This window comes from Tursiops truncatus, chromosome 15 (genome assembly GCF_011762595.2).
Source record: "Tursiops truncatus isolate mTurTru1 chromosome 15, mTurTru1.mat.Y, whole genome shotgun sequence".
NCBI lineage: Eukaryota > Metazoa > Chordata > Mammalia > Artiodactyla > Delphinidae > Tursiops > Tursiops truncatus.
In genome coordinates this window covers 29,005,684-29,032,002 of record NC_047048.1, presented here as the reverse complement: position 1 = coordinate 29,032,002, position 26,319 = coordinate 29,005,684, and the positions used below count along the sequence as shown (strand labels likewise).

Sequence of the window (26,319 nt, the reverse complement as noted above, 5' to 3'; positions counted from 1 at the left end):
CAGGGAATAAAGCACTTGCAAGTGGCGCATCCTCATGTAGGCTCAGAACAGTCAGAGGGAGCTGCCCCACACACATCTAGACATGTGGCACAAGAAAAGTCAAATTCTTGCCCTTTGTTCTCCCAAGAAGAGAGTCTCTTGAAATTTTCCAAGGGGAATGGTGAAGACAGACAGGGGATGGGTTTTCTTGGCCACTTTGTGAAAATCAGTCACATTATTTTGCTAAACATGACATGTGCTTTCCAACCAAGAGTGAGGAAGCAGCCATGGCAAACCCATCCTCGGGAAGCAGGTAGAACTGAGCCCGAGCCCAGCTCTGTCCCCAGCCTGTGCGTCTGGCCTCCCCAGGCCTTCAGCTCCTTGTCTGAAAATGGCAGCAGGCCCTCCCTCCAGCTAGTTCTTGCTCCTGGGTCACTTAATAGTCACCAAGGCACCAACCCATCACACGGTAACTGCTTGAATAATTGCTGAATGAACAAATGGCAGACTTATCCACCCATATCAACAAAGTGAGTGTTGATGTAATATCCTCAGTGGCCCTGGAATCCACTGGGTGATGTTAAGATTCTACAAGGTTAAGAAATGCTACAAAGAACACTACAGGTACCCTTCAGGCCCCAACTCTTCCTGTTAAATTCAAACTCGGGAACCAAATAGATCTTCACGGCGAGAATTAATAATAACCTTTGATTGCCCAGCCTGAGTGTGTTACGCACGCTGCTATGTACTTCTGCACCTTTCACAACAACCCTAGGTGGTCCGTTTTTCCCCCAACATTTTCTTTTAAAAAATTTCAAGCATGCAACCAAGATGACGGAATTGTATACGGAACACCCTGTACCCATCATCCACATTCTGCCACTAACAATGTACTGTATGGTTGACCCTTGAACAGCGGTGGGTCCACTTATACATAGATTTTTTTTCAATAAGTACTACCTCTATTTTCATTTTATAGATCTTTAAGTGTGGGGAAAAGTTTGTGTTGGATTAGAGATCACAGTATGTGGAATCAAAAGAACTAGGGTTTAAGTCCTGATTCTATCCAGTGTTCAGCTAGCTTCCTGCCCTTGGGTGCCATTTATCACTTCCTTTGTTTGGTTTTTTTTTCGTTTTTAATTTATTTTTATTTATCTTTGGCTGCATTGGGTCTTTGTTGCTGCGCACGGGCTTTAGTTGCAGCGAACGGGGGCTACTCTTCATTGCAGTGCGCAGGCTTCTCATTGCGGTGGCTTCTCTTGTCGCAGAGCATGAGCTCTAGGGGCACAGGCTTCAGTAGTTGTGGTGCGTGGGCTCGGGAGTTGTGGCTCGCGGGCTCTAGAGCGCAGGCTCAGTAGTTGTGGTGCATGGGCTTAGTTGCTCTGCGGCATGTGGGATCTTCCCAGACCAGCACTCAATCCCGTGTCCCCTGCATTGACAGGTGGATTCTTAACCACTGCGCCACCAGGGAAGCCCCACTTCCTTTGTTTTTGAGGCAGAAAAAGCACTAAGTGGATTTTCAACTGCACAAGTGGTCCGCACCCCTAACCCCCTTGTTGTTCAAGGATCATCTGTACTTCTTTTATCACATGTCTACTCTTGTATCCAGCCATCAGCCCATCTTTTCTTTCTTTTTCCTTGTTATTTTTTTCTTTTTTGCAAAGTCAGCTGCAGACACCAGTACCCTTCTCCCTAAAAACATCAGCATACATATGGTACAGTAGAGCAAACAGGCCTTTTATTACCCTGGCCTACAGATGAGGCAACCAAAGCAGTCAGGAGCTCGGGGTCAACACAGCTAGAAAGTGGCAGGGCCACATCTCAACCTCAGGCAGCCTGGCTCGTGACTGTTCGCTGCAGCCATCCCTGCCTTTCGAGCTGTAGTTATGGGGTGGGGAGCAGAGCTAGGTGCCTTGGGAGTGTTTCAGGCAATTGTCTCTTGGAGCTCTGGGGGAGGGGCCGGTGGCAAGGACACCGAAGGCCAGGTCATCAGTGTGGGTTTGGGGATAGCCTGGTGATCATGGCTAAAATATTGGAGCCGAGCACTAGGTGACAGTTTCCCTGGGTGGTTGGGTTTCAGTACATATCCTAAGACCTGAATCCCTGATTGCTACACCCCCTTGCAAACCCGAGGAACACCTGTACCTTTCCCCCTTTATTCTTGGAGGGACAAGACTCATATACCTGGCAGTAGAAATTGCCAAGACCTGCTCTCCATCCAGGAAATATCACACTTTACATCTGCCCTGTGCCGTGCTGGGAAGGAAGGCTTTAGGGAGCTTCAAAGAAGACACAGTAATTGATTGCTACTTGCAGCAAATAACCCATAAGCTGTTGCTGGGTTGATGGAGAAACAGTTACTTAATTTTCTTCAAAGGATTGATTGGACTGTCAGGAAACGCAGCCAACCTAATTGAGTGTGTGCTGGTTCACACCCTAAGTGGGAACCGTCACATCTCTTTCTCCTTTTTTTTTTTTTTTTTTTTTCTCTTTTTTTTTTTTCTCTTTTTTTTTTCTTTCTCCTTTTGATTTCGGAATGTCATGGGCCGTGCGTGGAGTCTCCCCTTGGTGCTCAGAAGGCTCCAGAAGGTCTGGGTGTCACCCGTACAGGACCATTCTCCTCCTTTCTGGGTCTGTAGAATCACCAGGGCCCGGTTCCCTGTCACCCAGCTCTGCCGGGTTACATTTGAATCAGCACAAGACTTCCTTTTCTTGGCACTCAGAGTAGCTCCCAAGGAAATGCATGTGACTTTCTCATGCCCCAGAATGGCTATCGTTTTCAGTTTTGTAGCAGATGTTGATGGAGTGGTGACATCTGGGAGATGGATTGCAGTTTCCCAGAGGGCATCTGATGGACTGCCTTGTACCGCCTGTGCCTCCCTCTCCTCCCAGACCTCCCCCAGAGAGCCTGATGGGGCCCGATGATTCATCAGCTGCTTCCCAGCCCTGCATTACTGGTTAAGGCCTCTCCCCTCAGCTGCATCCTGTCATCAGAGAGCCACGCCAGGCTGGTTTTCCGTGGAGTGGCTGTCAAAGCTGTATTCAGTGCCACAGGGTACCTTCTCTGTCTCAAAGGGCTGCCATCTGCCCACTAGTCTGAAGGCTTCATGAGGGCAGGGGCTCGGCCCATCCTGCTCGCACTGTATCCCTGCACCTGAATGGAGCCCCAGGGCGGCAGGTACCCAGCGTGCCAGAAAGAGGAGGTCCCAGGGCTGCCACTAGAAGGGGCCGCCAAGTGCCTGGTGAAGGGGGACCTTGCCCAGGAGCACACAGCTGGTTCACGCCATCAGCCACCATGAGATCAAACCCCTGGGACCTGCCTGCAGAGAGCTCTGGTCATTTGACTGTCCCCCTGCTGGACCCAACCAGTATCCTTCACCCTTCAGATCTAGCCGGGATCAGGGGTGCCCCCTTCTCTGAGGGAAACAGGGGTCGCTGCTCTCTCTGGCCCCATCCTGAAGACTAAAACCCCAGGTCACAATCAGCTTGTTCAGGATGCTGTGAAGGCTGCATGTTCCCTCTGGCTTCATAGCTCATCACATTGTGTCAGCCATGTGCCGTTGGGGATGTTACTTGACATCCTGCAGTTTGTGTCCTTGGGAATCAGTGAACCCGCCTCATAGGATCCCAGGAGCTTGTCAAGTTGGAGCTCAGTGCCTGGCCCACAGAAGCACTGGTTGTGGCGTCAGCACAGAACTGCTGGGGGCAGGGGAGGGGGCCCTGTCCAAAGACAGCCCTGACAGTCTTTCAGCATGTGGTTTTTGAGAACCACAGGCCCGAATGGCCCGGCGTCCCCCCTGGACGCGGCCACCAGCTCCCAGGGAAGTCAGGCATCTCCATGTCTTAGCTCTCCCTGCGAGGGCCCACGGTCCCCTGCAGTTTCTTCCTCACTAATCCCTGGCACACCTGCAGGTCTGGAAGAGAAACCCAGCCTGCTCTTGGATCCAGAGAGAGGCCAGGACCACACATTCCTTGCAAAAGGACTCAGATGCTTTTCTGCTCACAAAGGAAATCCTGGTCTCCTATTAGCTGTGAAAGGTCCCTGTGGGCCTGTTATCTTAGAATCCCAGGGTAAGCCTGCCTTTCTCAAGGAATCTGTACCTTGTTCCCAGCCCTTCCTGACCTCTGATTAACAGAAGGCACCTGAAAGACTTGGTAGTGTTTACAGAGTTGGTAATCTAAACTCCAGCTGTGGTGGTGTTCCAAGAATTGGACCTAAAGCCCAGGGTATTGGATTTCAAAGCGCTGGAATTCAGCTGGCCCAGAAATCCCACTGTAAGGATAAAGACCTCGATTCTAAATGTATCTGCAGCCACCAAGCCAAGAATTAAATTACGGTATTGGCATCCATACTTTATTATGAAGGGATCATTTAAATACAGCAAAAGTCAATCAGCCCCATTTATTGCTCAGTAATGAGCTATGGCCTGTCAGAGGGAGCTGTGGAGGAAGAAGGCTTCAGCCCGGGGGGGCTAAGAGGACAGCCGTTGCAAAGTCCTTTGCCTTCAGTAGGGGAGGACCAGAAGATGTTAGCATCTCTGCATCCAGTGATAAATACTTCTTCATCGCCTGCCACTGCCCAGCCCCGCTCCTGTGGGTACAACAGTGTGTGAGACAGGTCAGGCCCTGCCTTCTTGGGGCTTCTGTCCAGATAGGGAGCAGGCCCCAACCAGGGAGGAAGGAGTAAACGGGACCCTTGGAGGCTGGCAGGCGTTAGGGATCAGCAGGGGGCTAAGGTGGGTAGATGTGGTGGAGAGTGAAGGGGTGGCTGGGTCCATCACCCCACAAGAGTTCTGAGAAACAGCCAAAAGCCATGATTTAGTTTCTCCCTCTGAAGAGCCTTAGTCTAGAGCCTGCATCCAGCAAGCGTGACTTTACCTCAGGCGGAGGGGTTCTGACCAGTGAGTCAGGGCTCCAGAAAAAGTCAGGGCACTTCCAGGCAACAACCACTGCTGTGCTGGGTGCGGCCCCAGGCCTCCCTCAGATCTCTTGATGGTCCTGCCAGGGTTATAAGTAACCTGAGATGCAGAGAGGGAGGTGGCTTGTCCAGGGTCACACAGCTTTTAATGGCAGAGCTGGGATTTAAACCCAGGTCTCTACAGCTCCAAAACCCAAGCCGTTCTTACCCAGACAAGTTGCCCTGATTCTGCACTTCATGGCAAGGTGGCTCTTTCAAGCTTTTTCCTCTTCTCCTCCTCTCTCCCAGCATCTTAAACTTCTGTTGGAAAATGGCTGCACTCCTTTCCCTTCATGCTGCTAAACACTGCAGGACCTTTCGTGCATCCACATCAGCCCTGGGCTGTTTCTCCAGGCTGGTGCTCCATGGTGTGGTGTACAGCCCCTTGGTGGTGCTGGAAGAATTTTAGAATTTTAAGTGAATTTTAAATTCACTTAGAATTTTAAATTTTAGAAATTTAAGTTAACTTTTAAAATAAATTTATTTTGGTAAAACATGAGTGCTTTCAAGAGGAAAATTAAGGACAAGTTCTACTTTGCTGCTCTAGATTTACTCTCACCTGAGCATATGAATAGGAGGTTCCTTTGTCTGTTGTAGCAAAAGTTTATAAACAACCTGAATGGCCATCAGCTGGGGAGCTGTGACATCATTAAGAGTCACGACTGCAGTGGGAGAGAATGCAGCTATGAAAAATAGTGAGGCACGTCCCTGCGTGCTGATGTATCACCAAAACGCAGGCTTCATTGGTAAAAGCAAAGGGTGTATGTGGCATCTGTGAAAGGCAAGGCAGGGGGTGGGGGGTACAGCTACATGTCCACTTGGAAATGCAGAGTGGACAGATAACAAGACATCAGTAGTGGTTGCCTCTGCAGAAGAGGACTGGGGAGATTTACCATCCACTATAAAAAATTCCACATCTTTTTTTTGTTTTTGAAAATTGACCCGTTTCAATCTCTTGAAAACAAAACACGACACAACATCAGTTTTGTTTTTTGTTTCGTTTTCTTTTGTGTTGCCATCTACAATTCAGTTATATCTAAATTCTAAGACCAGAGTCCCCTGCCCAGAAGCAAAGAAAAAATTCCACACCTTTTAAAATAGGAACATGCTAATGTATTATTTATTCAAAGAGATTGATAAGCTTAATGTCTTCAAATAGAATAAAGTGACAAATTTTTCCCCCTTTCAAATAAATGAACCGAAAGGCAGTGCCTAAGGGTAGGAGGAACACATCACCCCTCCCTGGAGGGAGGTTCCTTCTGGTCCTGGGGTGCAGTGGAGACGTCTGTCATCCCACCTGCTCTGCCCCTAGGGCCCGGTCCCTCCCCACATGGAGACTTGGTCTCCATTATGGTTTGTGGTCCCGAGCCCCAGCATCCCTGCCGGCCCCCAAGCCCCTTGCGGCAGTGCCAAGCCTCATTCTTCACGGTCTGGTTCCCTAATACAGGATCTAACACCCACACGTTTGTTGAGCTGGATGCCAGAGCTCTTCAGCTCACACATCTGGCCAGTTTGGAAACGTGCACACCTGTGTGCCCAGAGGTGCTGCCGGTTTCTTGCCGTTGCCCTGGCCTCAATGATGGTCACTGCACTTAGGGACCAGGGAGAGCCGGCCGGCCGACAGCTGGGCCTGGTGCTGCTTCCCAACCCTGGCTGGGCCCCAGAAGGACCTGAGGCCCTTTGTGTAGGAGAGTCACTTTTTTTTAAATTTAAGTACACAAACAACATACCTCTTGGAAAAATCAGAACACTGCATATAAATTAAAACGACTTGACCCCTCACCCACAGTCCCACCTGCTCCCCTCCAAAGAGATAATCACTCTGCACCCTGCCAGACATTTTCTTAAACTTTTCTTTTACACACACATACTTGAGTCCATAGAAAATATGCAGTGTGATTTTGTGTGGTTTGATTTTATACAGATTGTGTCATGCTGCATGTGTCATGCTGCAACATTTTCCACTCAGCAGCACGTTCTTGAGACTAAACCTTGTTGAAACATCTAGAGATCTCATTCCTTCCTTGTTATTGCCATATGTTTTTACACCGAATAAACATACATTTTTTAAAAAAGCTTTCCCTTCTCACCGGACATCTGGGTCATTACAGACCGAAATCCAGCTGTCAACATCCTTGTTCCTGTCTCTCAGCCCACGCGTGTGTCTTCCTGGGAACATACCAATTGCCGGGTCATAGAGTGTGAAACTTTCAGTTTTAATAAATAATGCTGATTTGCCCTTCAAAATGGCTACGTTAATTAATTCTACAAGCAGCGTTTGAGAATGTCAGTTTTTCTGTGGCCTCCCCAGTACCTGATGTTATCAGCCATTTTTATTTTTGCCAGTGCGGTGGGATCCAGTTCTCATTTGTCTCCTGATTTAGCACAAGGGGGAGCACCTGTGTGTGTGTTCATTCTCTTGTCTGTGAATGGCCTGTGGAGTTCTTCATATTTTCTCCTTTATTCATCTTTTGCCTTTTAAAGGTATTTTGCAAATATTTCCCCTCGTCTGTTTGTGGGCTCGTCTGTTATCCGTGAGGTAAATTTTAATTTTGAGGTAGTTTATCAGCCTTACACTTATTTATTCATATGTGTGGATCCTCGTTTCTTTTTTAGAGAAATCCTTCCCTAAGGTCATATGGATAGTCTGATAAATTTCTGTCAGTTTAAAAACTAAAGCCCTCGGCCCCACCCCTTTTGAAGTGAAGTTGGTGGGGGAAGGACGCAGGAGACCCAGGTGGGCCGAGAGATTTGAGCAGTGCCAGTGTAGGGGTCGCCCGTCACCTGCACGGGCCTCCCCCGACCACAAGCCAATCCTGAGAGGCCGCCACGCATCCCGACATAGCCGCCCGCTTCTGAGTCCTCCCCACAAGCCTGCATCCCTCGCTCCTGCTACCTGGGTACCCGGCACGCTTCCGCCCGGCTCAGAGTGAAATCCACGGGCGCCTGCTCGCAGGCAGCAGGTGAAGGACTTGGACCGCGGGCAGAGCTGGGCCCCGTTCCACAGCTCTCTCTCCTGGGTCCTCCTCCGACGGGAATGCTCACAGCCAGCATGTGGAGCAGCTGAGGGGAGAGCCCAGGGGGTGAAGGCGTTTCCTAAGATGCCGCCCCAGGGGCCCGCAGATGTCACCCCAGCCAGACTCCCTTGATCTCTCTGCAGGGTACCCATATGCCCTTCTGTTAGTCCACGGAAGCCGCTTCATTTCTCCTTAACTGCCCCCACAGCTGCTGAAAAGCCAAGGGCTCCCTCCCTCTTGGAGCCATCCTGTCTCACTGGTGACGGTTGCCTCTTAGTTTTCTTACAAAATCTCTCACGGGGCTTTGATGTCTCAATTGCATTTCTGAAAGTTGTTCCACTTTGGGGTTTTGTCCTTCCTTTTTTGTTCTTTGTGGCAGAGGTGGTAGGTCTATTTTTGCCCCTGAAGTCCCTAAGGCCCCTGGGCTTTGTAAAGGGGGTTGCCTGCCGACAGACCCCACTGACACCAATGCCCTGGCTGTGCCCGCTTTCCCGGCTCTCACCCGCACACGAACCTCTTCTGTGAATGTGGGGAAAGAAGAGCCAGGTTGTCCTGTTCAGGGGGGAAGGGAAGGGGGAGAGAAAGAGAAAGGAAAAAGGAAAGAAAAGGCATCCTTTATGAGTTTAGTTTTCTCTTTTTAAAAAGTAAAAGATTCTAATTGGGGAACATGTTTTAAGTATTGAGTAAAGAAAATAAACTCTACCTACCACAAAGAAAATGTTTGTAAGAAAGAGTGTGAGGACTTCCATTTCTGATAATACAGAAGACTAGTGTCTTCCATGTGGAACTAGAAATTCTGGATACAGTCATTTTTAGAACTCTTCTTAAGTACTTGGCTGGACCCTTGGGAAAGGGAGGACGTTTCTTGCCCTCGATAAGGGAATGTGCAATCCAGACCGTTGAGCCTGTCTGGTGCTGGTGTTTGCCACTGGGTATCTGGCTGTGCCGGGTGGTCATATGCTGGGGAGGAAAGACAGAAACACAAGGCCTTTCAAAGCTGAGACGATAGACTGGAAGGCATCCCATGAAGCCAGGATCTCAGACGGATGATGCTCTCAGAGGGTTAAACTGAGGTAGTGTGGGAGGTGGGGGGAGGGGGAAGAGGAGGGAGGGGAAAAGAAGATGGCAGAGGAGAAATGTACCTATCATCCCTTAGACCTAAATGAAAAGTAAAAATGGAGAGGGGGTGTGTGGCGAAACCTTGGCAAAATACCTGAGCCCAAGGGTTTTTTGTTGTTGTTTTGTTTGTTTATAAATTTATTTATTTTATTCATTTATTTTTGGCTGCGTTGGGCCTTCGTTTCCGCATGCAGGCTTTTTCTAGTTGCGGCGAGCAGTGACTACTCTTCATTGCGGTGTGCGGGCTTCTCATTGCAGTGGCTTCTCTTGTTGCCGAGCACGGGCTCCAGGCATGCAGGCTTCAGTAGTTGCGGCACGCAGGCTCAGTAGTTGTGGCTCGTGGGCTCCAGAGCACAGGCTCAGTAGCTGTGGCGCACGGGCTCAGTTGCTCCGCGGCATGTGGAGTCTTCCCGGACCAGGGCTCAAACCCGTGTCCCCTGCATTGACAGGTGGATTCTTAACCACTGCGCCACCAGGGAAGCCCCTGAGCCCAACTTTGTCACATGTGCTTGGGGCCAGAATTGTTACTATCTGTGTTACCTTTCCCCCCAACCGGCCACCAATAAAATGAAGCCAAATATTAGGTCACAGAACGTATTGGGGTGATGAAAGTGTTCTACAACTGGAGTGTCACCGTCAGTGCACAGCTGTAAATTTACTAAAACTCAAACTGTACACTTAAAATGGGACAATTTTATGGTATATAAATTATCCCTCAATAAAGCTGTTTACGAAAAAAAAACCCACCTACCATTCTTCTAATCAGGACTGTCGTTTTTTTTTTTTTTTTTTTTTTTGCGGAACGTGAACCTCTCGCTGTTGTGGCCTCTCCCGTTGCGGAGCACAGGCTCCGGACGCGCAGGCTCAACGGCCATGGCTCATGGGCCCAGCCGCTCTGTGGCATGTGGGATCTTCCCGGACCGGGGCACGAAACTGTGTCCCCTGCATCGGCAGGCGGACTCTCAACCACTGCGCCACCAGGGAAGCCCTCAGGACTGTCTTTTAATGTTTCAGTATATTTCTCTGTGCTTGTATTTCTTTGTAGGGATACTTTTTTTTTAACATATCAACATCATAGTTATAAAGTTTTTATCACCTTGTTCATTTAAAATTGTAATGTCTTTTCCAATGCCATTGCAGTTATTTGTAAATAGGATTTTTTACTTGGGTCTGTAATACGTATTTCAAAAGTACATGTTGAATACTTTCTCATTTTAAAATAATTTCAAGTAATACAGTGGTATAGAGGGCAAAAATTAAAGTTCTCCTGTTGATACCACAGACACACACACACACACACACACACTCTCCCACCCACCCCAGTTCTCACTTCCCTCCCCATAGGTAACCACAGTTCACAGTTTAGTTAAACATAATTTTTAAATGGGTATATAATTTTCCATATGATGGGAAAAAAATCATACTCAAGTGGTTCCCCTATTTGGGGGCATTTAGGTTGTTTCCTAGTTCAGCTGTTTCTTTTAAAACATGTTACAGAGGGGCTTCCCTGGTGGCACAGTGGTTGAGAGTCCGCCTGCCGATGCAGGGGACACGGGTTCGTGCCCCGGTCCGGGAAGATCCCACATGCCACAGAGCGGCTGGGCCCGTGAGCCATGGCCGTTGAGCCTGCGCGTCCGTAGCCTGTGCTCCACAACGGGAGAGGCCACAACAGTGAGAGGCCCACATACCACCAAAAAAAAAAAAAAACATGTTACAGAGGGTTTCACTGGAGGGAACTCAAAGCAGACTGTATATTTAATGGCCCTGCGTTACTCTGGTGATTTCAAAGCCATCAAGGACAAGCAGTAAATTAGACCTCAAATCTGGGAGTAACTTCCAGCTAAGAGAAGGGACCGAGCATAAGCTGAGGACCCCCTGCTAAATGCTTTACCTACCTGTTCTCATTTTAAGGCATCAGACATCTCAAGATAGGGGACATTATTCCCATTTTACAGATGGGAAACCGTGGTTTAGAGAGGCCAAGAGCCTTGCCCCAGATGGCGCATCATCTAGTGTAGAGCTCGGCTCTAAGTTGTCAGACACCAAACTGAGGTCTTGGTGATTCTATAACCGAGCGAGGGGCTCTTCCTTTCCTGTCTTCACTTAATCTAGGTGAACGCCGTCACAGGTGTAAACCACCAGCGCCTGCAGGGAAGCACTGAAATGTTACTGGGATTCCGGATTTGTTGGTTATTTTTTTAGCTACAGGTGCAGTGCCTAATCCACAGCTAACATTGTACTGATGCTTTATGTACTTTATCTGAGTTAGTCCTCACAAACAGTGCTTTGAGTGGGAGGGGCATGATCCCCATTTTTCAGATGAGGAATCTGAAGCCCAGAGAGGTACAGTAAGTTGCCTACCATGACTTGGAGGAGGGACTCAGACCCAGGTGTGTGTGACTTCCAGCCCAGGCTCCGGTGCCAAGCTGCATTGCCCGGCAGAACACAAGTCAGCTGGAGTGTGTCCGTCAAGCTGGGCAGCGGACTGCACCTCACTATGCTCTCTGTCCCCCTCTACCACAGACAACAGCGACCTGATCGCGTGCACGGTGATCACCAAGGATGGCAGCATGCTCCAGCGGTTCCTGGCTGTCGACATTTACCAGATGAGTTTGGTGGAGCCTGACGTGTCCAGGCTGGGCTGGGGAGTGGTCAAGTTCGCAGGCCTTCTGCAGGTACGATGGCCGAGAGCTCCGGAAGCTCTTCTCGGTCGGCTGTACAAACACCCACAAAAGTGTCATCTTTACGGTCAAGTTCTAATGACATAAGGGCCACATGAACAGATTATCATTGACAAAAGTTAGAATACCTCACAGATAAGAGCCTAGTCCCCTTTGACCAAAACCCAATTCTGACTCCTCTCATCCATTATCAGATACGGTGCTTTGCCGAATATGTGTATGACTATAACTACATGTACTGTTTTTAAAAATTGTACAACATATAGTTGGAATGGGGTGTGTGTGTGTGTGTGTATTTTTTATCCTGTCACATTGAATGTATTGTAAACTTTGCTTTTTTCACTCAACTAATGTTTCACTCAACTAATGTTCTGGAGAACTGACTGTGTTAGTCTCTGCAGGCTTACTGGTGTTCTTTTAACTGCTTCCTGACCACACACCAAGGCAGAGTTAGCCAGCACCCTGTGGCTGCTTCCAGCTTTTTACCCTTACAGACAGTGCTGCCGTGAACAGAATTGCCCTGACTTCCTCGTGCACTTGGGCCAACGTTTCCCTAGGGAAGATACCAAGAAGTTGGGCTGTGTCTATTTCCTCTCTAGAATGATTGTTGCCACTGGTGATTTATGGACGTTCCTGTGTCCTCCACCTCTCCAGCAGGCCTGGGCTCTAAACTGTCAAACGTCAAGCTGGAGCGTGGGTTTTCTTAATGTTTGTCTAAATGATGGGTGACTAATGCCAGCTAGTTGGTCGAATGAAGCGTGGAACCAGATGAGTTGAAAACAGCCTCCAGCTCACGCCCTCCCCAACCATCACCCCCGCCAGACCCCTGGGCCCTGAGTTGCCCTGCGCTGAGTCCGTTTCCTTGCTGGGCAGTCCTGGTTGCTGGCAAGGCCTTGCTGGGGTGACCCACATCCACCTCTCCAGGGCAACCCACTCCCCAAGAGGACCACCCACGTGTTTGAGGATGCTGTTGCAACCATTTCCCAGCCTCCTCTTTTTCAAGATCTTTCCATTTAAAAAAGGTCTTTTACAGAAGGTGGTGTGAGAAGCAGTTATCTGAAGAACCTCTCATTTAGAAAAAGACTTCCACGTACGAGACTGTCCATTAGGTGACTTTGTGCTTCTTATTTATCTAGGTTTATGATCAATTTCCTTTAGAATTTAGTGTCAGGAAAGTGTTTTTATCCCTCAAAGGACTAACACATGTCGTCCCTCAGACAATGAAAGGCACATAAACCTTTTCTTTTGGTTGTCTTCCAGTAGCTTCCATTTGTCAGGCCATTATTACATGCCAGCCTCTCTCTCCGTCTTAAAAGCATAATATCTCATCTAATTCCCACTGCAACATTTTGTGCCAGATTGAATGCCTGTGAACAGTATCTGTCTTGCTTCATGAGCCTTTTCAACATTTTCCCCACCTTTCTGACTTTCATGTCTGTCTCCTGTCTCCTGCTTTTATCTCAAACCTTACTTAGTGGGAAGCAAATTCTTTGCACAGAATCCAATCTGAGGTTTTAGATTGGATTTGTCCTGAGGATACTTGCTGTACGTGAGTTCTCCTCTACCTTTCAAGTGTAACTTTCTTCAAATGTCTGCTAAGTGGTCCTCCCCTGTTCCTTTCTCGGAGTTAGCTATTTCCTTTAGGGACCAGGAATTTGTCAGAGACATACAAATGGGAGCTAAGGATGCCCCCTTCTTAAGAGAAGCAAGGAAGGAATTGTTACGCTGGAGGAGATCACACTGGAAAGGACTAGGAACTTGGGTTTGTTATCTCTAGTTCTCCGAAGCAAGAATTGTTGGAGTCTGTTGGGCTCCCTGAGGCCCCATGTAGAGGCTGGTGTCCCGTGTGTTTACTAGCTGCCTCAAGTTCTCGCGGGGATGGAACCGGCCGCCACGGCCAGCATCAGCCACTTGAGCTGTCTGTGCTTCCCACCGCTCACTTCCCGCCAGGCCTGGCCTGGCCTGGTTTGTGCCCATCCTTGACTCTCTCAGACTTGGGGGGCTGATGGTCTCCTCCAGAGCAAAAGCAAAGTTCAATCTGGGGGACCTCATTCTAGATGAGACGTGAATCCACAGCTTCCGAGCAGCTACCTTCCCCCTGAACCTAACAGACACCCTTTCTTTGGCCTCCTCCCCCCGCAGGACATGCAGGTGACTGGCGTGGAGGACGACAGCCGCGCCCTGAATATCACCATCCACAAGCCTGCATCCAGCCCCCATTCCAAGCCCTTCCCCATCCTGCAGGCCACCTTCGTCTTCTCGGACCACATCCGCTGCATCATCGCCAAGCAGCGCCTGGCCAAGGGCCGCATCCAGGCGAGACGCATGAAGATGCAGAGAATAGCTGGTGAGTGCAGCCCCGGCGGGTGTCCTCTCGGCAGTGGGGCAGCAGCTGCCGCAGGCCATTAGCATGACTCTCGCGTTGACCTTGAGAACCCTTGTGACTCCTCTAGAAGAGGAAACGTATGGTTCAGGAATAAGTTGTGTTTTGGTGAGAGAATGGAGAACCTTGAGTGTTTGGTTTCTACAAGTCTAGGGCTGCTTGGAAGAGGCAAGCCCTCCCTCCCAGGCAAGAGGCAGCTGTCAGTGTGGGACGACGGTTCTCCCTCCCGCACACGGACGTTCTCTAGCGTATGCCTGCAAAGCGCTTCGACGTTCCTCTGCCACCTCTGACCCTTAAAACAACCCTTGAGATGAGTAGGGCCTGTTCTGCCCATTTTACAGAAGAGTAAACTGAGGCTCAGTGACTTGCCCACAGCCACGCAGGCAGTTAGTTGGCAGAACCCAAACACAGAACTTCCTACACTAAAGCCCATCCCTTCCTCCTCTCCGTTCCCAGCTCTCATGAGAGGCAGCCCTGCCTGGTGAGGGGCCGTAACCCAGCACTGGATTCGGAAGTGTTATTTCACATTGCACCGGGACTGTGGTGAATCTGTGAGGTGGCCCTACACCGCCCAGTGTCAGGAAGACCCCAGCTTTCTTAGAAGTGAGGGCACTGAAATGAGGGCATTCCCTTCATCAGGGTGGAAGGCACAGCGTCCTCCTCGGGGAAAAGGCGTTCTGTCAACTCCTAAAATCACGAACAGCCTTTCACAAGAAACCAGTGCCTTTCAGCTCAAGCACCAGTGGTCGTTCTGGTGTGGTCACTGGGAGGCTTTCCAGTCCACTGGGAGAGAAGGGGAGCGTTCTCGAGGGGTCACCTAAAAAGAAACACTTGGAGGGCAGGGTTTCTGGATATCGCGAACTCAGTCATTTCCTGCACGTGCCCCGTTGATTTGCGCAGGCTTGCATCCCATATAGTCCTCATCTTATTTCTCACTTAGCTGAAACTTGGCCTCCAAAATCATTACAGAAGCATTTTGTAATGTGCAAAGTGACTTAAATCATTCAGTCCTTTCTCTTAAGATTTATTTCCAGAGGGTTGTTTGTTTTTTTTTAATGTAAAGCAATTTCTCACAGCTGGCATCAAGGCTAAATATTTCATTTGAAAATTGAGAATTATGCCGTAAAGTGGCTGTTAGAACTAACGCCTTGGGTATTTCTCACATTGATTTTAAAAAGCCCCTCCAAATTGCTGTATCGTGAGATTTCTGCGTGGAAGAGAGGACAGCAACAGAGACACACACACTCATAAATACACAGGCACACGTGCGTGTAAGTTCTGTCTCACACACTCTTCCCCACACGCATAGATTTATGAACTTTCACAGCAGAATTGGCCCCGTTTGCTTTGGGGTCTGAAACTGTACCCAGGGCTAAGCCTTGGTAGGGTCTTTAGTGTATGGAAGCCAAGAATCCGAGGTGAAGATGGGCCTGGCGTTCATCTCTGAACCACTCTGTAGGCACTGCTTGTGTTATGAGCCTCAGGCGGGACCCTTGGTGTCACGCTGGTCTCCCCAGCTCGAGGCTGCTGGCTGCCTGCTTGGCATTGTCCGAGGGATGTGCCTGGCAGGGATGTGGCCACACCTGCTACAGCCGTGCCACCCAAAATCTTGTCACCTACATTCCCATCCCACGCACGTGCTGAGCTTGAACCACGGGTTTGTTTGAACGTAGCCCTCCTGGACCTCCCGATCCAGCCGACAACTGAAGTCCTGGGGTTTGGTCTCAGCTCGTCCTCTACCCAGCACCTGCCTTTCCGCTTCTACGACCAGTGCCGCCGGGGCAGCAGCGACCCCACAGTACAGCGCTCTGTGTTTGCGTCGGTGGACAAGGTGCCAGGTAAGCCGGCCCCCACCCTGTGCCACCTCCTGTCCCCTCCGGGGAGCGGGAGAGGGGTGGTTCCAGGACATTCTCTGTCTTGAGCCTGTGTAGGCTTTCCTTCCCCTCTCAGAAACCCCGTTTCTTAGAACTTATCAAAGTGCTACACAAGATTAAACACAAGCCCCAGAAAGAAATCTTGGCTTTCTCTTTGGTGTTCTGCCGCCGGGGTTTGGTTTTCCAGAGATTTGTTTGAGGGTGTGGAAGAACTTCTCAGAATTAAGGCTAAAAATTTCTTGGAAATTTCTTGGAACTACTTTAGATTATTAGTAACGAGGTTGTGGGAGAGTCAGTTCCTCCATGTAGGATGACTAGAAAGAACTAGTGTGTGCAGTTCCTGTTTAAGCCCCTGAAGAAGTGAGACTTCAGAAGAAGGTCCCGCTGCCCCTGGGGCGGCTGCCACTCTCTTCTTTCTGGGAGCCTCTCTTCCCACTTTCCCCGAAGCGCATCTCTAACTTTCCTCCCTGCCTCTCCAAAAGAGAAGCATGAATAGAAAGTTCAAGGTCGCCTGGTGGAGCTGAAAGTACTGGTTCTCCAGAAGGGCCGGCAGGCTCCCCCTTCCTGTTCTGACATGTCTGCTTTAAGTAAATCCATATGCATCCCAACCCCTCGAAAGACAACCTTGCCCTTGGTTACAAAGCTTCAGAAAACTGGCCGAGCTGTCCCCTGCAACTTCACTTCTCCGCAGTTAGGGCTTCGAACCTCAATTGCAAATGTGGCAAAATGTATTCAAAAGCAGTTATACATTTAAGAACAAAATCTAGTGAAAAGAACCTGACCCAAACAAGGATCCCTGTTTCCCCTCCACCCCGTGATTCATTCTGATTTCATTCTTTGATTTGATTAATTCATTTCAGAAATATAGTATCTACTATAAGCATATGATTTCTTTAAACCCAAACAGGACATGATAAAATGAAAAATAAGACTACTTGGCCCCAGAAGTGACCATGGTTAACAGTTTCTTGCATTTCCTTCCAGAAATGTTTTGCTTGTCTGTCTTTACGCCCGGGGTTATACCATATGTGTGATGCTACATCTTGCTGTTTTCACGTATTGACAAGTCAGTGTTACGTGTAAGCACATGTCAGTCGACCTAACGCTCATGCACTGTTGTGTGGTATTTTATCATATGGACGGAACAAAAAAGTCTTTTATAACGTTTTGTATTGATGGACATTTGAGTCATTTCCAGTGTCTTGCTCTTCCATTGTCAAAGTGAACCTCCTCGGGGTATCTTTGTGTAAGTGTGCAAATCTCACGTGTCTATGGGATAAATTCCCAGCGGTGGATCTGCTGAGTCAAAGGGGAGGTTTTTTCATCTTAATATATGTAGTCCCAACATGCACTCTGGAAAAAGTGCCCCAGTTCACGCTGCCACCCACTGCCTGCAACTGCTTTCATTCTTTTTTTTTTTTTTTTAACATCTTTATTGGGGTATAATTGCTTTACAAAGGTGTGTTAGTTTCTGCTTTATAACAAAGTGAATCAGTTATACATATACATATGTTCCCATATCTCTTCCCTCTTGCATCTCCCTCCCTCCCACCCTCCCTATTCCACCCCTCCAGGCGGTCACAAAGCGCTGAGCTGATCTCCCTGTGCTATACGGCTGCTTCCCACTAGCTATCTACCTTACGTTTGGTAGTGTATATATGTCCATGCCTCTCTCGCGCTTTGTCACAGCTCACCCTTCCCGCTCCCCATATCCTCAAGTCCGTTCTCCAGTAGGTCTGTGTCTTTATTCCTGTCTTACCCCTAGGTTCTTCGTGACATTTTTTTTTCTTAAATTCCATATATATGTGTTAGCATACGGTATTTGTCTTTTTCTTTCTGACTTACTTCACTCTGTATGACAGACTCTAGGTCTATCCACCTCATTACAAATAGCTCAATTTCGTTACTTTTTATGGCTGAGTAATATTCCATTGTATATATGTGCCACATCTTCTTTATCCATTCATCTGATGATGGGCACTTAGGTTGTTTCCATCCCTGGGCTATTGTAAATAGAGCTGCAATGAACATTTTGGTACATGACTCTTTTTGAATTATGGTTTTCTCAGGGTATATGCCCAGGAGTGGGATTGCTGGGTCATATGGTAGTTCTATTTGTAGTTTTTTAAGGAACCTCCATACTGTTCTCCATAGTGGCTGTACCAATTCACATTCCCACAAGCAGTGCAGGAGTGTTCCCTTTTCTCCACACCCTCTCCAGCATTTATTGTTTCTAGATTTTTTGATGATGGTCATTCTGACTGGTGTGAGATGATATCTCATTGTAGTTTTGATTTGCATTTCTCTAATGATTAATGACGTTGAGCATTCTTTCATGCGTTTGTTGGCAGTCTGTATATCTTCTTTGGAGAAATGTCTATTTAGGTCTTCTGCCCATTTTTGGATTGGGTTGTTTGTTTTTTTGTTATTGAGCTGCATGAGCTGCTTATAAATTTTGGAGATTAATCCTTTGTCAGTTGCTTCATTTGCAAATATTTCCTCCCATTCTGAGGGTTGTGTTTTGGTCTTGTTTATGGTTTCCTTTGCTGTGCAAAAGCTTTGAAGTTTCATTAGGTCCCATTTGTTTATTTTTGTTTTTATTTCCATTTCTCTAGGAGGTGGGTCAAAAAGGATCTTGCTGTGATTTATGTCATAGAGTGTTCTGCCTATGTTTTCCTCTAACAGTTTGATAGATTCTGGCCTTACATTTAGGTCTTTAATCCATTTTGAGCTTATTTTTGTGTATGGTGTTAGGGAGTGATCTAATCTCATACTTTTACATGTACCTGTCCAGTTTTCCCAGCACCACTTATTGAAGAGGCTGTCCTTTCTCCACTGTACATTCCTGCCTCCTTTATCAAAGATAAGGTGACCATATGTGCATGGGTTTACCTCTGGGCTTTCTATCCTGTTCCATTGATCTATCTTTCTGTTTTTGTGCCAGTATCATAATGTCTTGATTACTATAGCTTTGTAGTATAGTCTGAAGTCAGGGAGCCTGATTCCTCCAGCTCCGTTTGCCCACTCTTATTCAACATAGTTTTGGAAGTTTTAGCCACAGCAATCAGAGAAGAAAAGGAAATAAAAGGAATCCAAATCGGAAAAGAAGAAGTAAAGCTGTCACTGTTTGCAGATGACATGATACTATACATAGAGAATCCTAAAGATGCTACCAGAAAACTACTAGAGCTAATCAATGAATTTGGTAAAGCTGCAGGATACAAAATTAATGCACAGAAATCTCTTGCATTCCTATACACTAATGATGAAAAATCTGAAAGTGAAATCAAGGAAACACTCCCATTTACCATTGCAACAAAAAGAATAAAATATCTAGGAATAAACCTACCTAAGGAGACAAAAGACCTGTATGCAGAAAATGATAAGACACTGATGAAAGAAATTAAAGATGATACAAATAGATGGAGAGATATACCATGTTCTTGGATTGGAAGAATCAACATTGTGAAAATGACTCTACTACCCAAAGCAATCTACAGATTCAATGCAATCCCTATCAAACTACCACTGGCATTTTTCACAGAACTAGAACAAAAAATTTCACAATTTGTATGGAAACACAGAAGACCCTAAATAGCCAAAGCAATCTTGCTTTCATTCTTAAATCCAGTCTTAGGCTACAAGACTGATTGTAGCCCTGCCTCTGTTTTCAGCCATGCAATATGAGATGATTCTGCCTGCTCAGGGGTCTGGAGGCTTCTTTGTTAAAAATTCTCCAGGTTGCTTTCTGCCCTGTAGAGATGGTTGCTAAGTAAATATAAATGATGACCATGAGTCTAGGTTAACTAAATACACACTGGCCTGGTAAGAAATCATCTCTTTCTTCCTTTTTTTTTTTTTTTAAACACACAGTTGTGGGCTTCCCTGGTGGCGCAGTGGTTGGGAGTCCGCCTGCCGATGCAGGGGATATGGGTTCGTGCCCCAGTCCGGGAAGATCTCACATGCCGCGGAGCGGCTAGGTCGGTGAGCCATGGCCGCTGAACCTGCGTGTCCGGAGCCTGTGCTCCGCGACGGGAGAGGCCACAACAGTGAGAGGCCCGTGTACTGCAAAAAAAAAAAAAAATCAATAAACACACAGTTGTAATTTTATTATAACATTTGTATAAGGACCGCTTTGTAATTTTTTAAATTGAAATATAATTGACATTTAAGATGATATTACTTAAGAAATCAGTTCTTTAGGGTCATCAGGGCTTCTCTGAGCTCAGGAACTAATGGGTTAAGGAGAAAAGCTTGGTCCTTATTTCCGCTCCCCCATCTTTGGAACAAGGCAAGTGTAAATATAAACAGAGCCGGATGTCACGGTCTTCGGCCTCTGCATAGCCACCCCTCTGTTTGCAGAAGGCTTTGCAATTACTTACTTCTCCCATCCTGCCTGGGCTCCAGGGGTAGAGTGAGGTTATCCAGTGCTGGGGTGTCACCCTGCCGACAGTGGCCCAGGCCTGCTGCCTCACGGGTTGGGGAGTGGGCAGGGGGGCACAGCTGGAATGCCCAGTGTCTTCTTGCTGGTCCCAGGGTCGGGATACGTGACGCTGGGCCAGTTGGGACTGTGGAAGTCAAAGGCGGCACCTGAACGCAGCCATCCACCCCTTGGCAGTGTCTCCCCCTCGACAGCCCCTGGTGGTGGGGACATTCTCTCAGCTGTGCCCCGGAGGGCAGCTGCTCTGGGGCCTTGGGTGAAGAGGGCTCGCTGCCCCCCTGTCCTCGCCTGGGCCAGAGATGTGACCTGAAGAGTGAGCCTTAGCGTGACTCGAGAGAGGGAAAGGAACCCGCCCGCCCCGCTCCTCACCACCTGCTAGCTCAGATTTGGCCCCGCAGATGCCCAGCATCTTGAGGTCATCCTTCGTTTTCCCTTTGCTCTCCCACACCCACAGGGCTGCTCTGCCTCCAGAACACACCCCACCATCTTCCCCCGCCACCAGCATCTCTTCCTAGATTGTGGCAGCAGCATCAGCGGCGTTCCCTGGCTTCCAGCCTCGTTCCCTCCCTTCCATGCAGCCAGAGGCATCTTTCTAGAACATAAGTCAGGTCATATCTTGCCCCTGCCTGTAGCCCTCCAGTACGCTTCCCGTTGCGCCCGAAACAAAATCCAGATCTCTCGCTCTGACCTTGTGTGATCGTTGTGGGATGGGCCCCAGCCGGCCTCTCAGACGCAGCCACCCCCGCCTTCGTGCTGTCCCTGCCCTGGCTGTACCACCCCTGCTGCTCCTCCAAGTCAGCGCTTCTCAAGGTTTTGGCCTCAGGATTCCTTCTTCTTCTTTTTTTTTTTTTTTTTTGGCCGCATGGCATGTGGGATCTTAAGTCCCCCACCAGGGATCGAACCCACGCCCCCTGCAATGGAAGCTCGGAGTCCTAACCACTGGACCGCCAGGGAAGTCCCAGGACCCTTCATACTCTTTGAAAGGTATTGAGGAACTCACAGAGCTTCAGTTTGTATGGATCATGTTTATTGATATTTCAGGTATTGGAAATTAAAACTGAGAAATACTTTAAATATTTACTTATTCGTTTAAAAAATAATAATAAGCCATCCTATGTAAAAACAAATAACATAGTTCTTTATGAACAATCACTGTTTTCCAAAACAAAAAAAGTTTATATTTTTGCAAGTCTCTTTAATATCTGGCTTAATAGAAGACAGCAGAATTCTCGTATCTGCTTCTGCTTTCAACCTGTTGTGAGAGCCTGGGCTCTAGAAAACTCCTCTGTGTACTCCTGGGAGAATGAGTGTAAAAGGAAAATGCCAACATTATTTTTATGAAAGTTCTGACCCTGGGACGCCCCCCAGGGGTCCCCAGACCATGCTTTGAGAACCACTACCCTAACTCACTGTGCTCTCTCCTGCCCCAGGGCCTTTGCATTGAATGTTCTTCCCTACATCTGTGTGTGGCTACTTCCTGCCAATCACTCAGGCTTCAGTCTGCGTGCCACCTGCTCAGAGAGGCCTTTCCTGATCCCCACCCCCACCCCCAGCCCCCCCGCATCATTAGCCTGGTTTATGTTCTCCGTGGCCCTGGGGCTCCGTACCTAATTGACGTATTTGTGTACCTTCCTCCCCCATGGAGAGGGTCACTTCCACGGGGACCTGGAGTGTCCCCTTCACCGCTGTACCGCAGCGCCTAGCACGGTACCTTCATTCAGTCTTCACTGCGTAAGGAGTGAGGCTTTGTTCTTATTCTCCGCACAGCCTCAGAGCAGATCCCGCCAGATGCCTTCTCCCTGTGCGGACACCACGGAGACGAGCAATTCCCACAGGGGCCCCAGACGTTGGGTGGTTTAGGCTGAGGCACTTTGACAAGGGAACACGAGGGAACGGCAGCCCCCAGATCTTCAGCAGCATTCCTCGGCTTAACTTCTGTCACAAAGAGAGTGAGATGTGCGTCCCGGGCACCCGGGTGATAAGACTTGGGTTGGTTGCATGTCAGTTTCATCGCGCTCACCTTGCTCAGAGTTTGCTGGAGGGGTCATCGGAAGCCCGGCCCAGCTTGGCCTCCAATGCTGTGGCACCCATAGCCGCCATCCGGGTATTGCTCTGTGTCCCTTGCCATAGGCCACACTGTTGCAACATCCCAGGCCGGGTGGGATCCTTGCTCCTGCCTGGGAACAGTTCACAGGGGAAGAAACAGTGCTGGCCACCGGCCTCTGGGAGATTGCGGGAAGAGGCAGCTCTACTGTGACACATCTTCCAATTTTATCTACAGGTCCAAGTAATTGTCACAGAGCCATTTGTCTCCCCCTTTCCAAGCTATACATGATTATATTTGATGAAAATATACCTTTCATTTCCTTGGAAGAGATATTAAAGTAGAATATAAATCAGGACTAATAGGCGAGTAGCCACTTTGGTATATTTTTCTTCTTCCATTTGGCTTGGAAAGAAACCACAAATTCTGTTTATTGGCCGGCTTTATGTTTATGGCTCTCGCCCCCATAGAATGTTCAGCTCCACGAGGGCAGAGGCCGGTGTGCGCATGGCCGGGGAGGGAGGGGTCAGCAGTGACGGGTGTGCCTGGCGGGCAGGCGCGGCCGGCTCTAGAGTCCGGCTTTGAGGTGCGGTGCTCCATGGCTGGTGGCCTCGAGGGTTTGTTCCACTGACGCACGGTGACGGCTGATTGCCAGAATCTGCCAAGGCAGGGCGGGGTGTTGAAAACTAGCCCACAGTGCAGTCTTCCCATGAACACCCGTGGACCAGCAGACCCCAGAGCAGAGGCTATTCCCGGAAGTAAGCCTGGGCATCAGGGGGCAGTGGGCTGCAGTCCACGGGCCGGGGCTCTGGCCTTCCTGACCCCTTCTGGGCTCCTTCTGGCCCAGAGGCTGCTCACAGGCGTTCACCTGGGGGTGGGAGGGCTGGTGACAGAACACCACCGTCCCTCTGGCTCGGGTCCTACCCAGGCCCTTCCTAATTCTTACCCAAACAGAAGGGCTCTTAGAACCCAGCGTGTTACGGGGATTGGAGTGGGACAGCCAAGCAGGTTGACACCCACTGGCCCTTACTGACGAGGGCTCAGTGACATGTTTAAAAAAGTGACCCTTCCCCAGCTGAGGACAGTCAGCTGCCTCCCACCAGCCTTTTAGCTCCAGGGAAAGGACGGTCTGCCTCTTTCACTGCCCTCTACCCTGTTCAGGATAGTCCTGTTGCAGTCTGGCCCCTGCCCCCTTTCCACAATCAGCTCCTCTCTCTTCTCTGTCCTGGGCTCTCTTTGCAGATAATAAAACAACCCAGCATTTCAGCCCCATTGGCTTTCTGTCTGCACCTCGCGAGGGCCAGGCGCGTCCTATTCAGGACCTCTGTCCTCGCGCTGCCCTGTGGCTGGAGCCTGAAACCCTCTGTGAGGCTGGTGCCTTCTCAGCGTTCAGCGCTCTGCTCACGTTCCTCTTCGGAGGCCTCCCCAGGGGCCCCACCCACCCCAGTCCCCCTCTGTGCAGCAGCTGGGTTTTAGTTTTTCAATTGAGGTGAAATTAACCATTTGACAGTATACAACTCAGTGGCATTTAGTACCTTAACAGTCTTGTGCCACCATCCCCTCTACTAGTTCCAAAACATTCTCCTCAGCCCCAGTCAACGCTGTACCCACTAAGCCGTCACTCCCCATCCCCGCTCCCCCCAGGCTTCTGGCACTCACTCATCCACTCTGTCTCTGGATTTATCTCTTCTGGATATTTCATACAAACCCTACAATGTGTGACCTTTTGTTTCTGGCTTCTTTAACTTAGCATGATGTTTTGGAGGTTCATCCACATTGTGGCGTATGTCAGAGCTTCATCCCTTTTCGTGGCCGAATAACAGCCCATTGTGTGGATAGACCTCCTTTGATTTATCCATTCTTATACCTGTTGGTGGCCATGGGGGTTGTCTCCACCTTTTAGCCAATGTGAATAGTGCTGCTACGAGTGTGTGTGTATGAGTTTTTGTTTGAACACCAGTGTTCAGCCTTTTGGGCCATCTACCTAGGAGTGGAATTGCTGGGTCGAATAGGAATTTAACTTTTTGAGGAGCTGCTTTCCCACAGTCTTCAGAGCCCTCACCTTTCACTGAAGTTGCCCACTTGTCTTCTTGTCTGCATCACTGCCCTGCGCTAGGATAGAAGGTTCTGGGGCCCTGTTCGTCCTGCCCTCGATGGCTGACACTTCATGAGCGAGCAGGTGCTCAGTGACTGTCGAAGGCGAAGGCGGGTGGGGACGTGGATTGGTAGCTGGAGGCTCGGACGGGTGAATTGTTCCCAGCAGACTGTGACTTACTTGCCTCGCTCGCACCTGGGTCTGGCTCCGGCCCCAGTCGGTAGGGGCTCGGGGTGCCAGTGGGAGAGTCAGCTTCCCTCACTTCTTATCCCACTGGATTCAGGGTGCCATCTCTCTCTGGGCAAACATCGGAATCACTGAGCACGAGGGCGAGCGCTGTGCTTTCCATAGGTGTGATCTTTGTCAAAGGCAAACAGAGCGGCCTTATCAGTCACTGACCCAGAATACTAAATAGTTCCATGGAAAGGCAGTGCGGTTCCAGAGCCAGCCTTTGGCAGCTGAGGAACTGAGGAAGGATGCAAGATTACAGTGCCAGCCCAGCTGACCACAAAGCCTCGACTGACATCCGGAAGAAAAAAAAAGAAAAAGAAAGGGAGAAAAAAATCAATGTTTAATTCATAGACCTCAGTTCTGACTTCTCCCCTGGGGAGAACATACTAGGTGCTAATGTCATCTCATGGCAGTGTTCTCCAGAAACTAATTATTTAGGCCTGTTATTTTTCTTGTTTCTAATTATAAAACTGGAGCCAGCTCTCTCCTACCAGCTCGCCCCTTTCTGGAGCCACATGGGGAGGAGAGCCCTCCCCTCCCCGCTCCAGTCTCCCTAGTCCCATGTCAACCCCTCCCAGCCACCAGCTCCCTGGTCAGAGCCTCGGGCCACTGGGTTGGTGAGTTACAGAAACTTGAATCTGACCCCAAGAGGCCTTTGTTTTTTTTATTTAAAGCAAAATATATAGAGCTGCTAAGCACTTTATGCAGGGTTCTCATTTGATCTGCCTCAGAAGGAAGTTTTACCATTTTCCTCTTCTACATACGAGGAAGCCACCCACCCAAGGTCACACACACCCGATACCCATCCACAGCAAGGCTTTGAACACAGGCCTGCCCAGGTCACACCCTGAGCCCCCACTGCCACCACCGCCAGTCCCTTGCATTCCTGACTCAGTTTTGATGCTCCCGAAGTGACTTCTCCCCACCTGAGGCCTCAGTGGTATTGGGCAGAATCACATTGCTGGCTCCAACCCTCAGCATGTTTCAGACAGAAAAGTCCTCTGTTTCTGGAAGTGTGGGGTACAGTTTGACTGGAAGAATTAACTGTGCCAGGCACTTTGTATACATTAATTCTATCCTCCGCACAGCTCTGGAAGCAAGTAGCACTTGCTCTGCTGTACAGATAGGAAACAGGCTCAGACCAAGCCCACAGAGCTCCCACGCGTGGCCGAGATCCCTACCTCCACTTCCTGCCTCTGAAGACCACTTGCTTCAAGGCTGGCTTGGTGATGGCTGAGCAGCTCCACCTGACGGCTCTGCCATGTGAGAGGTTGGCAGGACAGAGCCTCAGGAGAGAGGGGACTCTTGGGTGGCCCTGGCCCAGGCAGATCACTCCGCATCCCTGTCTTCTGTGTGACACACCTGCTCCCGAGTCCTCCCACTCCAAGCCTGCCTCCACTGGATCAGGGACAAACCTGCAAAGCTGTGATGCAGAAAGACACTCTTCTCCCAGAGCCACCGCTTCCAAACCAGGCTAGGGGTCAGGGTCACTCAAAGG

The 26,319-nt window shown here is 49.1% G+C and overlaps 1 protein-coding gene across 7 annotated transcripts in view; it reads left to right on the top strand.

Annotated features, from left to right (window-relative positions):
• Positions 1–26,319, top strand: part of CLEC16A (C-type lectin domain containing 16A) — a 209,475-nt gene that overhangs the window by 141,134 nt on the left and 42,022 nt on the right. For 6 of the 7 annotated variants that reach the window (XR_012326118.1, XM_033840754.2, XM_073792306.1 and 3 more), the window contains exons 19-21: positions 11,596–11,747; positions 13,896–14,100; positions 15,810–15,974. Coding sequence is in view for 6 of the 7 variants with exons in the window: in XM_033840754.2 (XP_033696645.1) it covers positions 11,596–11,747; positions 13,896–14,100; positions 15,810–15,974 (522 nt within the window). In the remaining variant the exon portion in view is untranslated. Of the gene's footprint in view, positions 1–11,595; positions 11,748–13,895; positions 14,101–15,809; positions 15,975–19,883; positions 20,006–26,319 lie in introns of those variants that run through there. The other variant, XM_073792309.1, reaches the window with a different exon arrangement.